The 14,991-nt window shown below is 47.8% G+C and overlaps 1 protein-coding gene across 2 annotated transcripts; it reads left to right on the top strand.

The window, feature by feature from the left end:
* The first annotated feature begins 581 nt into the window (after positions 1 to 581).
* Positions 582 to 10,331, top strand: ITM2A (integral membrane protein 2A). Of its 2 annotated transcripts, none has more exons than XM_059859738.1 (6): positions 582 to 739; positions 4,286 to 4,417; positions 4,635 to 4,823; positions 5,858 to 5,968; positions 7,051 to 7,201; positions 9,251 to 10,331. In XM_059859738.1, exons 1-6 carry the CDS (start codon positions 656 to 658, stop codon positions 9,337 to 9,339), a joined length of 756 nt encoding a protein of 251 aa, XP_059715721.1. In that variant the 5' UTR covers positions 582 to 655; the 3' UTR covers positions 9,340 to 10,331. The 2 variants fall into 2 exon arrangements, with proteins under 2 accessions (XP_059715721.1, XP_059715720.1); XM_059859737.1 differs by having other exon boundaries at positions 608 to 793.
* Positions 10,332 to 14,991: the final 4,660 nt, after the last annotated feature.

The raw sequence follows: 14,991 nt of genomic DNA, 5'->3' as shown, positions 1-14,991 counted from the left end.
AAACCACAAGAAGTTTCACCTCAAAATGAGGAAGAAATTCTTTCCATGGTAGGGGCAGAGCACTGGGACAGGTGCCCAGGGAAGCCCAGGAGCGGCTGAGGGAGCTAAGGGGGCTCAGCCTGGAGCAAAGGAGGTTCAGGGGGGACCTTGTGGCTCTGCACAGCTCCTGACAGGAGGGGACAGCCAGAGGGGGTCAGGCTCTGCTCCCAGGGAACAGGGACAGGAGAGGGGACGGCCTCAGGCTGGGCCAGGGGAGGTTCAGGTTGGAGAGCAGCAGGAATTTCTCCATGGAAAGGACCTTGGAAGGGGCTGCCCAGGGAAGTGGTGTACTCCTCATCCCTGGGAGGGTCCAAGGAAGGACTGGAAGTGGCACTCAGTGCTCTGGGCTGGGGACAAGGTGGGGATCGGTCACAGGCTGGACTCGATGGTCTCGGAAGCCTTTCTCAGCCTCCCTAATCCCGACTCTCCGCGTCGGGACACCCTCCCGGGGCCTGAGGGGAGCTGGGGGGAATGGAGCCGTGTGAGGCCGCGGCCGGCAGGGGGCGCTCCCGGCGGTGCCCGCGGGCGGGGCTGGGGGCGTGGCCACCTCAGACCACGCCCCGCCCTCCGCGCTGTCCCCGCTGCCGCTCCGGGACGCGGCAGCAGCGCTGGCGCCATGGTGAAGATCGCATTCAACTCGCCCTTCGCCCTCAAGGATGAGCCCAAAAAGGAGGCGGCCGAGGCGCTTGTGGCCGACAAGGTGCGGGCAAAGGGGTGTCCCGGCCGGCTGCGGTGGCGGGAGGAGCGAAGCGATGTAAGGGGGGGCGCGAGGAGACGGGGCCGCCGCCATTTTCTCGCGGCCGGGGGAGGCGGCGGCGGCCGCGGGGCTCTCGCTCGTGTGGCGGCCACCCCGCCGCGCTCTGCCCGGGGCTGAGGGACCGGCTCCCCTCAGCCTTGAGGGGCCGCGGGGCCCTGGTGCCACGGTGCTGTCCCGCTCCGCAGCCCTGTCGCGGTGCGACGTCCCGTGACACCCCCGGGCCAGCGCCGGCACCGGGTGTTTATATCGAGCTGGGCCCGTGCCAGCGCCGCGTTTCCTGACGGCGCTTTAAAGCTCCCAGCTCGGCCCTGGGCCGGCCGGGGAAGCGCAGGGGAGCCCCCCCGGCGCGGGCAGCGCTCGCTCGGCCGGCGCCTCCCAGGCAAACAAAGCGGGCTGAGGCTCGTCCTCCGCTCCCGGCGGCGCTCGGAGCCTCCCGGCAGATGCGGTGAAGCGTCGGTGTCGCGCTTAAATTAAGAAACCTACCATAAAGGGTTTTAAATAGAAACCCAGGCGAGCACCCTGTGGTTGGCTTTTCCTTCCCAGCGAGCTGCGCGTTGCTGGCTTGAGTGGAACTTTCCCAATTTGTGGGAAATTTGTTTTGAAGGTGTCCTGCGTTTTAGGCAGATGGAGAAGCTCAGCCCGTAGGTAAATACATCAGTGGCTCTAGACGGGGAAGATGGCATGGGCTGAGTTTATTTCCAATAGGAGAGTAAGAAAATTTTAGAAACATCAGAACTTGTGGAGTTGGACTGTAGTTCTGTTTTTTCTTCTTTTTTCTTTTTCCCTTCTAAGCTGTAATCAGGAAAGCAGCTTCCCTACCAGCCTACACAGCCTCACCTGAAATAGCCTTCCTTTGGAAGGAGAAGGGATGCAGAGTGATTTTCTTGCTCAGTGCACTCTTCTGAGCTGTCAGTTTGATGAGTGCACATTTAATACAGTAGCTTTCAATTACAGGATCAAAAGGAGAGAAAGTAGGAAAACAAGGTGATAAAGGATTTAAAATTTGAAGATGTCATTAGTCTGGCCAGTTTCTTGAGGACAAACTCCTCAGCTATTCCTGAGGCAACTGGTTATACATATATTTACTGGCCCTGTACTGTGAAAGTTCTGACTGGAATATTTCTAATAAACACACCCCTTTTTTCTGTTCTCATGAGAGCTGCTCCTCTCAATTTGGAATATTCTGTGTGTTTGCACACACATACGTGGGATTTTAACAACTCTTCACTCTGACTTCAGGGCTTGGAGCTGCATATTAACATCAAGTTCATAATTTTACTCTAAGACAAACTTGTTGGAGTGGTTGTTAATGTCTTCTTTAGCTGGAATATTTGTGCAGAGCAAACAAGCTTAAAGGTTAATGTTGGCTGAAACAGCACAGTAAAAGTCCCCTGGAGTATCTGCAGAAAACCCTTGAGCTTGCAGGTTATTCTCCCTGCAGGTTCTCTGGGGCTGTCAGCAGTGCTAAAACAAGTGATTTTTCTCCTTGTCTCTTATCCCTCGTTTGCTTTGCTTGTTACAGCTTAGAGCTGCATTTTCTTTGTAGGTTTTTGAAAGCTTTTACCTGTTACTTCTGTGCAGAGATTTTGTAACCTGCTCGAGCAAAATCTTGCTATTGTATTCTCTTAGCAGCTCAGTCAACTCTTCCCTCTCAGGTTCAGCTGCCCACATTGCTGCTTAATATGCTCAAGTGCCTTTGCTTTGTTTGAAATAGGTGTAGTGCAAGTGTAGCTAATTAGATGTCGACATCACCCCTGCACTGGGATGGCTGCAGTGCCAAAACTGGTGCAGACTGGTGTGTTCAAGTACGGACAGGCTGGATGAGTAAGGTGCTCCAAGGTGGAGGTGAGGGTGGGAGAACATGGAGAGAGCAGAATTAATCTCCATCTTACAGCTGCTTAACCCTGAAAAGAGATTTTCACACAGTGCCACAGAAATGTGGCATCATTCTGACTTGAAACCAGCGTTTGGCTTTGGTTTTTGTAGTTGGTTTCTTTTTTAACAAATGCTTCACATGCCAATTGTAGCAGCTTGTGTCCTGCTGAACCAACATTTTTGTGTTTGGAGGATGCGCGAGCGGAATGTGGGAGTATTGACTTTCACAAAACAGCTTGGGGTTTGTTTCAGCACTTGCATAACTGATGGCTTTGACTTTTATGCTGCTGCATCTTGCTGAGCTTGGAAGTATTGCAGCGCTGGTGATAATGCTGGCGCTTGTTGGGAACACAGGTCACTAAATGTGTTGTGTTCTGCAGGACCCAAATAAAGAAAGGCCATGGAAGCTGCTGTGCCCAGCCTAGCCTCTGATTCTGGGAACACCTCAAAGGAAAAGATCTTTTACTGTGAAATCCGATTTTCTTCCTTCCTGGCTGGGACAAAGAGCAGATCTTGAAAGCAAGCTATTAAATCCTGGAGTCAGGAATCATTAAAGGGACATTTTTGACCAAGTATAGGGGTTATATAAACATTTTGGGTTTGGTGGTTGTTTTTGTGTTTTGTTTTTTTTCTTTTTGAAGACTCAAGCCCAGTGGGTGATTCCAGGAGGGAATGTCTCTTCTGATTGTTTGCTATTTGATAGCACTCCTTCCGTTCTCTTTGCTTGGCTTGCAGCTGGAAGTCTGGGAAGGTGCTGCAGGAACTCTGGAAGGTTAAATTTTCTTTTCAGACACCACCTCTGCCTTTGCAGTGAGGATTGCACAACTCACCACCACGAGAGTAGTTTCCTTTGGGTGTAGTCATCTCTTTGAGAGAACATTGGATGGGGGAAAACAAGCTGCTGATCTAAAGAGAGAAGTTCCAGGCTGTTAGAAACAAAACTTCCTGAGATTTGGGTAGGAGAAAAGTTATTTTGAGGCTGTAAGGTGCCACAGGGGCTTTTTTTTATTTGGCATAATTGGAAGCTGCGTTTAAGCTGATGAGTAGTTTTCTTTCATAATAGACTTTGCTTGTGCACATTAAAATTTCCAAAACCTGGTGACTCGTGTCAGTTGTCTGTTCCCCAGCCAAGAGACAAAGTTGCATCTTGGCTTCTTCTGTTAATCCAGCTTTGGGAGGAAAAGTGATGTTAATGCACGTGACAGCAAGAGGAGGAGGGGAAGAAGCTTTTGGGAAAAGGCCTGAAGACCCTGTGTGCCTTTAATGACCTTGATGTACAAATCCTGCTTTTTGTACTACTGCTGCTTTTTGTGTCTGCAGCACAGGATCTTTTGTTACAGTTATTTAAGTTTTCTGCATCTCAAATAGTTTCTGGACAAAGGTTTGTCTAGAAAACATCCTCTAACTCAGGAAATACTCTTGGTGCTGTTTGAAAACTGATCTTAGTCTGATGCAGTAACATTTCATGTGAGTGTTTTATTTTATGATGCTGACCTGCAATTCCCACACCTAGAAGAAATAGGAGACAGTGGATCAAAGTGAAACAGTTGATAAAAACTTTCTTTAAATTCAGAGCAGCTGCCCTTTCTCAGTTCTCCCCTTCTTTATTTAAAGGACCCAGAAGTTGCCACACACAGGGGTGAAAACTCATCTGGAAGATGTCTCTTGACTCTGCTGGGCCTGGCGTTCATCTTGGCAGGGGTTGTTGTGGGTGGAGCCTGCATCTACAAGTACTTCATGCCGAAGGTAATCTGAGAGTTCTTTTTTATTTAAACAGCATTGGTTAAAAAAAGTATAAATGGATTATCACTAGACTGGAAAGATGAGGGGGAAAGAAAGATGATGAGGACATGCCGAGTGTGTGTCCTTCGGGTGTGACAGACCTGTCTGTGCTCAGTCTTAGCAGACATAAATGCGGTGTTAAAGCTGCTGTGTGCCTTACCTGCCCTTGCTCGTGTCCCAGCACAAGGTGTACCGTGGGGAGATGTGCTACTTTGAGAACGAGGGCCGGGAGCGCGCGGTGGAGCCGTACTTCCTGCCCATCGCCGAGGAGGCCGACATCCGCGAGGACGACAACATCGCCATCATCGACGTGCCCGTGCCCAAGTTCTCCGACAGCGACCCCGCCGCCATCGTGCACGACTTCGACAGGGTCAGTGCTGGGGCACCCACGGCTCCGGGATTGGCTCCTGGGCTGGAAAGCTCCCTGTCAGCACAGGCTGCTCCTTGGGTTTCAGCGTGGCAGAGCTGACCCTGTGAACTCTGGAACAGAGGGATTAACTCTGCACGAGTGGTACAGTCACTGTGGGTAGGAACTCAGAGTTGTTTCCCAGAAAAATGCGTCTCAGTGCTGTGCAACTCTCTTGTTGCCCGTGGGATATCTGAAAGTGCCCCTTGCTGTTGGATAAAGAATCCCATGTAAATGGAGAACATCATAAATGTGAGTTAAGGGACTGAGGACTCAGCACAACGTCACAGCAAAATGTAGAATTGCAAACAGGTGCCAGCCTTGGAGAAGGGCTTTGAAAAATCATTTCAAGCAGCTGAAACCTAGAACCTGACAGTGCTGTGGTAGTTGCATGGAGTTTCTGTAAGGCAGAGAGGAGAAGGTGGCTTTCATTTGACTTTTCTATCAAAGTTGTGTTGATAGTGTTAACATTATCCTCAATCAGCTGTAAGAGCTCTCAGAGGTTGGTTGTAAATCCAGCCTTAGCAATACAGATAGAATAAACAGATAATTCTAGTTGCTGCAGTTCTTGTGCTCAGTGGCAATGCTGATGAGATTTTTGTAGGGATTAGCACTTTTCCTGAAGAGCTATTTAAAGGGAATCATTGTTTATCAGCAGCTGGATACCTTTTGTTTGCACTGTGCTTAATTAGACCTTTTCAGTTATGAGATCATACTCCCAAATACTTCCTCTGTGTTAGTACAAACTGTACTCCTTTACAATTATGGCAGAAGCTGCTTTTATATTCGGCTTTCTCTTATCTAGGTAAGTTTTTTAAACTATTGCTGGTTTTCCAAAGTGGTAACAGTTCAGTTCTTACACTGGGCAATTCCTGTATGCATCACTCTTGTAGTATCTGTGAGTGATCTCCAGCTTTTTTAGGTTGCCTTGCTCCTGGTGGAATTGTGTTCTCCTAATCAAAGGCCCCTGACTAATTAAAAACTTGTTTTAAAAACAGCTTTTGACAGCGTATCTCGACCTGCAGCTGGGGAACTGCTACGTGATCCCACTGAACACTTCCATAGTCATGCCTCCAAGGAATCTGATGGATCTCTTCGCCAAGCTGGCGGTATGTGGGAGCTTTGCTGCTGGGTTCTGCTGACAGCCTGCCTTTGCTGAGAGTGCTGGGTGCTGCTCCTGAACTCCAGGCCCTTGCTAGAAAAGTCCTCCCTCCATCAAAGTCCATAATCCCTCGGCTCAGTCACTGCACTGAAGTTAAGGCCAGCTGTCAGTGTATATTATGTTGAGTAGATTCATGCCTAATGCTCTTATTAATACCTGGCTTTATGAGAGCTGAAAGCAACCAGCAGATAAGGTTAAATTTAGCTGTTAGAAAGGAATTTGATAAAGCTCCAAATATGATTGAAAGCCTAAACCTGGGAGTTACTCCCGGCAAGCTCGCTCGCCCCGTGAGGTTTTGCTGAAAAGAACAATGTGAACTTGTTCCCCAGTTATTGGCACTGCAGTTATGAGATCACCACAAGCATTTGACTCTTCAGTGACTAAAACTGGTGTTTTTCCAAGATGATTTTTGGGTCAAGTTGATAGAGCTGGCTGCTGCTTCCCAGTTAAATGCAATACTTGGCTATCATGCATCAAATGGACTTAATGAAAACATTAATTGTCTCTCTTACACCTTGTTCTAGAGGCCACTGGTCTAGTTTTGCTTGTTGCATTCTTTTTTATAGCTCCATGAAGACAAGTTTTAAGTCTGTCCCTGCCACTGTTTTTTGGAGTTGGGGGTAGGAAGCTGTTTCAGTAGTGCGGGGAGTATCTGGTGAAGCCTTTTGTAGATTGCCTAGCATTTTTTATATTAGAATGACGTTGCCTCAAACCTGGAGTCTTTCACATTATTTTGTTTCTCTTTTAGCTGCAAACTTTGTGTACAGATAAACCTGACCAGGTTCTATTTACATTTGCTTCACATGAGGCTTGCGGAGTTGGGGTTAATTGTGCTTTGTTTGAATGTAACTGCAGCTGTTGGGAATGCCCTCTGTCAGTTTTTAACTTCCCTGGTATGAGACTGGTTGAGCTCAGTGTATCTTGGTATTAAAACTCTGCTGCTTGAATCCCTTCCAAAGCAGAGAGTGAAATGTAGTGGTTTGTCCCTTGTTAGCAGCAGTCTGTACCTTCAGGCTTTGTCTCTTCCAGACTGGCTCTTACCTGCCCCAGACGTACCTGGTGCGTGAGGAGATGGTGGTTACAGAGGAGATCGATAACGTGTCTGACCTGGGCATCTTCATCTACCAGCTCTGTGTGGGGAAAGAGACCTTCAGGCTTCAGCGCAGAGACCAAATCATGGGTAAGTTCCCCTCAGGAAAAAGCAAATGTATTGTTTAACTAGGGAAGGGATAAAAACTTAAATCTGGGGAGTTTTTAATATGGGGAATCTGAGTGTTCAGCAGAAGCTGAGGCTACTCCTGGCCCTGCTGGGTATTTCCCCTCCCTTCCTGTCTGAATGTGAACTGTCACTTGAACATGCTGAGAAAGTTTCAGTTACACAATTACAGGTTACATGCCCAAACCAAATTTAAGTCTGTTTCTTTTCTAATTTTTGGTCGAAGTTATAAGTTAGTTTGACCCTAAAATTCATATAATCCATCAGATAAGGTGAGTCTCTGTAGGTGCAGCTTGTTTTGTCCTTGTCCTATCTAAAACTGGGTTTCAGGAGCACCAAATAAAAACATTTTCTTCTGCTTTACTTGCTCTGAAAAAAAAGTAATTGAACAGTGAGCTCTGGACATCCCAGACTTCCTCTCTGAAAGAGGAAGAACACTCCAGAGAAACTGCTGAGCCCTGGTTCTTTATTGCCTGTGTGTTCCTGCCACCCCCTGCCAGGGACTAAGCTGAGGTGTCTGCTCTGACTACTGGGACAAGGCCTGGGGGGCAGAAATCTGACATCATGAATTTTGTTTCAGTGTAGCTCAAAGCATTTCATATTTGCTGCTCCCACCAAACACAGTGAGCTAACCCTTTGTCAGTTAGAGCCTTTCAGAATGCAAATGTTTGGTTTGTCAGGACTCTGTGCTCTGGTTTGGCTGCCAAGCTCTTAGGCAAGAGTTTCCTCAGCCCAGTTGCAGCATCAGGAGCCACATCTGCTGCTTGCTGCACACAACATCCTGTTGTGGATGGAAGCAAGGCTCCCTCTGTGGGAGCAGCAGAGGGGTTCTGTGCAGGGCACATGAAGGAGCACTAAACACCCTGCCCTCATGGGAGGCAGAGGCGTGTGACTGTGCTGTTGTGAGAATGATTTTGGGAACAAGGCTAAATTGACAGCTGCTGAGTCTATAGACAGCTCTGTGAAGAGTGTTTATGATGTTCCCTGAAATCATCCTGCTCTAACATGTTGTTGACATCTTTGCTGCAGAGTAAAAGATTCCTGCAGAGAACTTGTACAAAAGGATTCTGGTAAATGGAAAACGTTTCCTGGTACAGCTGCTGTGCTGTAACTCTCCTTGTTTGCCTGTGGAGGGGAGAGGGTGGGAAATCTGATCCAACTGAGGAGAAAATTGTTCAGGGACAAGTCTTGCCTTGCCTTCCCCATCTCATTTCTAGCACACAGTGTACGAGCCGTGTCACAGAAATGAGACTGCAATGGGTGAACTCCTGGAACTTCTCTGAAAAAGTCTTTTTATTCTCATTTAGCTAGGGCTGCCTTGGCTCTCAGCTTTTGTGGAGTTTGTGTGTTCATCTCTTAGATCAAACTGACCTCAGGTGCTGTGACAGTACTCTGGAGTTGTAACTTGGAGGTGTGGGAGAAACCCAGGTCAGGCTGTTAGGTGGGCTCTGGAAACCTCACCTCCATCCTGATGCCTTGGGATGGAAGGACAAGCCTGGATTTTAGGTGTTCATTAACCAAAGCAGTGCTCTGCTGGGGCTGTGTTAAGACCTGGTGCTTCTCTTGCTTCATCCAAACAATTATCTGCTTATTAAACAAACTAAATCCTTCTGAATTATCTTAAATGGAACGGTTGAGGAGAGCAGCTCTTTGATGGCAGAATTGCTATGTTCCTGTCTCTTACTGAGCCACAGCTGATACAGGTAAACTGCCTGGGTCAGACCCAGTGCTGGCATGTCCCAAAATAGAGAAAATCACTTTAATAGTGTTAGGAAGAACCAGAGTGAGGTAAATCCTCCCAAGGTGAAGTGCTCTGCAAAGCTCACCCTGTGCAAATGCACACTGGGTGAGGGATTTGGGATGGAAAACATCCATAGCAGGCTCCAGTGGCAATTCCTGGCTGGAGAAACGCAGTGCACTCAATAGTTGTGTCTTGCAATGGTGGAAGGCTGGCAGTGCTTGCTCTGGGCTGTGGATCCCTTCACTCAGCCTCTTGTCCTCTCTCGTCCCCAGGTGTGCAGAAACGGGCAGCGGAGAACTGTCACTCAATCAGACACTTTGAAAACTCTTTCGTGGTTGAGACAAAGATCTGTCAGCAGTGAAAGGTGACAGATGGGAGGTGACCAGGTCACACCTTCTTGGAGAAGTCAGCATTAGACATCGACTTCTGCAATTAAACCGTGCAGTGATAATCAAAAGCCTTATGCATTTTCTGTGTATTGCTTGTATTTCAGAAGACAAAGTCACCATTTCAGCTTTTGTTGATCCTTGGTATAACTTTTTAGTTGTCTCATGTAAAACTTAAATTTGAGTAAGGTTTTTTTAGAAGGCTAATATCAGTTTATTTGTTGAATGTGTTTGATTTAGTGTAATCTGGGAATGGCAGAAAAATATATATATATAAAAATGTTAACCAGTTCCTTGGCTGGAACCAGTTATGTTCACCTTAACTTTCACAGAATGATTAATATTAATAATCTGTGGTTTGCACATCTTGTGTAGTTCTGTAGAATAGCTCTGCACTCCGTATCCTGGCTCAAAAACCTTCCTGATCTGGCTCATTAAAGGTTTATTTTAACGACCATGTGTGCAGCATGTAAAATCCAAGCTCAGTGATCAGAAACCTTTAACACTACCCTGTTTCTTTTTGTGCAATTACTGTATTGAATTCGTATGTATATTTGGAACCTTCCCTGAGCTTATGTTGAGTTCTTCTCCCTTAGTTTGGTTTTGTGGCATTTAGTTGTTAGATTCTGATAGAGTTGCTCTTAAAGCTTGTCAGTATTTTTGGTTATGACTTGGTTTATCCTGTAACTTCCTATTTCCAGGGTCTGTTCTGGTATAGCTCACTTGTGAACGTGACTGTAGTTGTAAACTTAAACTACTTGGGCTTATATAAAACTTTTTAGATCAACTTTTTATGAGCAAGTAGCATTACTGCTGCAGTCAGAGAATTGTTCCCTTTTTTTTTGGAAAGCTGCAGTCTAAAAAGAATGAAGAGTTAGTGTCCTGCAGTTGATAAACTTGAGAGTTTTATTAAGGGACTTTATATTGGCATAAATTCTGCAACCCTATAATAAATGTTTCTCTAAAACTTTGGTGTTTGTGTTGTGTTTGGTGCTCAGAAGTGAGGGGGTGATGCTGTGGGCCTGGGGCAGTGTGCATTGCTCTCCTCTTACCTCTCTTACTTCTTTTTGGGCTTGTGAAGCTGAATTTCCTCTTCTGCTGCTGTGGAAATGCTTTGTGATGCCAGCCAAGCTCGAGGAGCAGAAGGAAGAACAGACAGCTCTCCAAACAGGATCCCCAGGGGCAGCTCTGGGGGTGTTCACTGCAAGGACAGGGTGTATTTACAATTCATTTGAATATTGCTGGTGATGAGGCTGTGATTGAAGGTTTGCCTGTCCCAAGTGTTCCTGGGTGTTAATGAGGGGCTGTACAGAGGTTAATGAACACTCAGCTCTGACCCTGAGCTTTGCTGGAAGCTCAGACAGGAGAGTCCTGCCCTGGAAGTTCTGGGGCTCAGAGCTAAAGTGTTCTGAACCCTTGTGGCTTTCCTGGAAAGTGCCTGGGATTGTGCAGCTGGAAGGAAAACAGGATTTCTGCACAGAGAAGAGGGGAGGGAGAGGTGTCTGTAGGAGTTGCTGCTTTGTCATTGCTTGCAGGAGAAAGGAGAGCTCAGGAATTTTAGCACAGAAACTAACACAGCTCTTCCCCCAAGGATGTGTCCCAAAACCAGAGCTTAGGCTCTAAAATAGGGTGTGTAGGAGAGTATTGCAGTGAACTGAAGTATGTAGTGAAATAAAATGCTGTAGAAAGCTCTAATTCCTGTCACTGTGAGCCAGGTTCCTCTCACTCACAGGTGTTACTGGGACAGGCAGCTGCCCTGGGAAGCTTTTTTTCCAAACTTTGTGTCCTTGGACAAGGAGTGAGTTCCTGCTCCTCTGGATTGGCTGGGGGATAACCAGGATGGGTTCTTTTAAAGCCTTCAGTGGAAGGACTTGGAGATGTTTTGGCTGTAGAGAGTAAGAAGCCCCTGCTTGTAGCACTGAGGTCTGATTTTATGGAAAATGAAACCCAGGAATTGTTCTTTCCCTAGCTCAGTGTCCATGCAGTGGATGCACCTCCAGGCAGGAATGCTGGACCTGCTTCCACATGGGCTGGAACACTTTCTGTACCTCTGGAACAAAGTGAAGGCAGTTCTTTAGGACGTTATTGGATGTTCCAGGCAGGGAGCCAGGGACAGGAGGAACAGATTGTTCTCACCTGCTCTGAGGTGAGCTGGGTTTGGTCCCACGTGTGCTCTGCTGGCCTTGTGATCTATCCCTGAGTGTTTTAGGCTGGGGCTGGCTGTCCAAGCCGAAACACTGGAATTTGAAGGCATTCCTGGGATCTTCTAATGCTGTGTTTGGCTTTGAGCAGCTCCTGTTTTCAGCTGGGCTATAGAAGCAGGAAAGAGCATGACTTGGAGGAGTCCTTTGCACCAGTAGATGGCACAGGCAGCAAATACTTGGGTGTAAACTGTGTGTAACTGGTAAAATCTTGCTCTGTTCACCCAACATACAGTTTTTCAGCTATTTTACCAAAATTAAACCTAAAACTGGTTTGATCAAAGCTTCATCCAGCTGGTGCTCAGTGCCTTTGCTTCATTTTTATCTATAGTAAGGAACATTTTTATGCCAGAACTAACCTGTGTAAAACCCTGTTAATATCTGAGTAGAACTGTGCTACAGACATGGGTGTGGGGACTGAGGGGGTGACGCTGCTGGGATGCAAATGCAAACTCAATTACTGTAAGAGCTTCGTTTACATCTGTGTTTACTGCAAAAGCATCCTGTGGGCACGGGACAGTCAGCAAGATCTCAGCTTCCTTGGGGGAGCTGGCAGGTTCGTTTTCTGACTAAGTAAATTAAAAATTAGATGTAAATTTTTAATACCTTTTTTCAACATGAAGATGGCAATGCAGCACTTTGGATGTTTCCTCTTCCAGCATTACATGTGAGTTCATTTGGGGGTTTTTAATCAGAAAAACATGTGAGAAACAATTATTAAGAACACAGTTGATTTTGGTTCTCAGAGGAGATGCTGCTGCCCTTTGCAGAACCTGCTGCTCTGTGTGACTGCTGAGGTGTGGGTGGCTGTGGTGACAGACTCTTCCATTAGAGTATGTAATGGTCTAAATTAGAACTTCATTCTCCTCCAGGCTTACTGTTCATAAAAATCTATAAAAATTGAACTTCTTTGCATATATAAATATCTTGAGATGAAGATCTGGAGAAAAAAAATAAGGGATAGTGTGGAGACCTTTGAAAAACACCCTGAGGCCTCAGGCTGGTATGAAAAGGAGCTTTAGCACTTCAGACTTGATAAACTGCTTGTCTAAACCAGGCTTTTCTGGCAATAAGCTCAGCTCTGTGCAGGGCCCACTGCAGAGCAGCTGCGCTCATGGCAGTGAGAAACTGTCACCTCCCACCCCCAGCAGCACTCCCAGGTCTGTGCAGGGCTGGGGGACACAGCCTGCTGGGACTCCAGCAATTCTGGGCTGGCTCCTGTGGACTTTGTTAGTTCTTGGAAAAGTCTCCAAAATCCAGCTGTGCTCAGCGGAGTCTGGGCTGAGCCATGGCTGAAATCTGAGCACTGAGCACCCTGGATCTGAAGAGAGCCCTTGTCCCACAATCCCAGGATGTTTGGTTGGAAGGGACCTTAAAACTCATCCCATTCCATCCCCTCCCATGGGCAGGGACTCCTTCCACTATCCCAGGATGCTCCAAGCCCCATCCAGCCTGGCCTTGGACACTTCCGAGGATCCTGGAGCAGCCACAGCTTCTCTGGGCACCCTGGGCAGGGGAGAATTTCTTCTGTATATCCAAATTTCCCATCTTTCAATGTGAATGCAGTCCCCCTTGCCCTGTCACTGTACTTCCTGATGAGCATTCCCTCTCCAGCTTCCTTCTAGTCCCTTCAAACACTGGAAGGTCTCTTCTTCCAGAACCTTCTCCAGGCAGACCAGCCCCATCTCTCCCAGGCTGTCTGCTCAGGGGTGGTGCTGCAGCTGCTTTACAGGTTGGCCTCCTCTGGGCTCGTTCCAACAGCTCCATGTCTTTCTGTTGTTGGGGACACAGCACTGGACACAGCACCGCAGGTGGGGTCACAGCAGAGCTGTGTAGGACCAGATAAGGGGGTGCAGCCCCCAAAACCTCCAGTGTGTGGCTGAATCACCCCCCTGGGAGGGCTGAGCTCGAGGTCAGGCTTGGAAGGATTAAAGCTGCTTTGCCTGTCCTAATTCCAGGCCGGGTGGGGGATGGCTCTGCTGCCAGCTGTGGCACAGAGCCCAAATGCCAGCACTGATTGAAGCTTCCAGGCTGCCACCAAAATAATTACAATATGGATAATTACAGTAACATTATTGCATTAACATTATTTCTTCATTATGAGTATATATTTGTGATATTACCTAGGCAATAGGATGGGTGTATTTCCTGTCTTGAGAGTAATTAGAGGCTCTCCACCTCCCACTCCACCTCCCAAGGAAATTATTTCTTAAAGTTTAACTATTCTGTTTACCTGAATGTATTTTCTCTCTTTTTGTGCTGTGACAGCCCTGAATTCCACCTTAACAGATGTGAGAGTGAATTTCCTGTCTGCAGATTTATTCTCACTGTGGATGGTGGTTTGTGTCTTGCAGAAATGTTTGGGCTCTCCTGAGCTGTTCCATTTTATGGCTTGTTGATGTTTGGAGCTGTTGTGGGCTAAATCCATGGGTGGACACCTGATTCTGGAACAAGGAACTTCCTCCCCACAAATCTAATCCCTTGTTGGTGTGGAACCCAGTGCTTTTATTCTGGAATGAGAGTGTCAGCATATGGGATTCATCAGGAATGGTTCTATGGATGGAGGAGGTTTAGATGGGATGTTGGGAAGAAATCCTTCCCTGTGAGGGTGGGGAGGCCCTGGCACAGAGTGCCCAGAGAAGCTGTGGCTGACCCTGGGAGTGTCCAAAGCCAGGCTGGATGGAGCTTCAAGCACTCTGGGATAGTGGAAGGAGTCCCTGCCCATGCAGGGGGTGGAATGAGATCACCTTAAAGGTCTCTTCCCACCCAAGCCATTCCATGGTTCTATGGATAAACCCACGCCTTCCACCTTATGCCCCCAAATCCATTGGGAGGGAAGGGCTGTGGAGGCTGTTTGGTTCTGTGGGGTGGTGATCTCAGTGCTCACTTGGTGATAAGTAATTCACTCCTTTGGATTCTCTGCCCTTGGTGGTTGTAGCTTCTCTCATGTTCTCAAGCCTTTGCACTAATTAATCCTTAATTTTTTAAAAAATAAGAGTGAGGTAGAAGCTCCACTTCAGACCACACTTCCCTTACCAGTGTGTGTTGTCACCCAGCCTGAAGCTGGAAGCGTTACAGCTTTACCTCCTCATCTCATGACCAAAAAAACCCCAAGCAGGCGGGAGGATCAGACTTTCACACAGCCGGGGCACTTCCGTGGTGAGCGGGGCTGCTGCTGCTCCCGCCCGTGAGCAGCCCGGGGGCACAGGAAGGGCTCTGTGCTTATCAGATCCATCTGTGAGCTGCCTTCCCTCCTGCTCCCTCAGCTCTCCTGCTGCTCTGGGGTCACAGGGCACTGCTGCATCCCTGGAGGATGCTACAAAGCCACGGCTCCTCCTCTTCCCCATCTCCAAGGGTTTGCCGTGGTGAGACTGTGCTGGTGGAGGTGGCTGAGCACAGCCTGCCCAGGATTGCTGCCTGCTGGGG

This window comes from Haemorhous mexicanus, chromosome 14, assembly GCF_027477595.1.
Source record: "Haemorhous mexicanus isolate bHaeMex1 chromosome 14, bHaeMex1.pri, whole genome shotgun sequence".
NCBI lineage: Eukaryota > Metazoa > Chordata > Aves > Passeriformes > Fringillidae > Haemorhous > Haemorhous mexicanus.
This window is presented reverse-complemented; position numbering and strand designations above follow the sequence as displayed.

Excerpts from the sequence above, each read along its gene's own strand:
- ITM2A (XM_059859737.1), top strand. The coding sequence starts at position 656 with ATGGTGAAGATCGCATTCAACTCGCCCTTCGCCCTCAAGGATGAGCCC. Across the intron at positions 794-4,285 it reads GGCGGGAGGAGCGAAGCGAT|GACCCAGAAGTTGCCACACA; the intron begins GTAAGGGGGGGC and ends CTTTATTTAAAG. Across the intron at positions 7,202-9,250 it reads GCGCAGAGACCAAATCATGG|GTGTGCAGAAACGGGCAGCG; the intron begins GTAAGTTCCCCT and ends TCTCGTCCCCAG.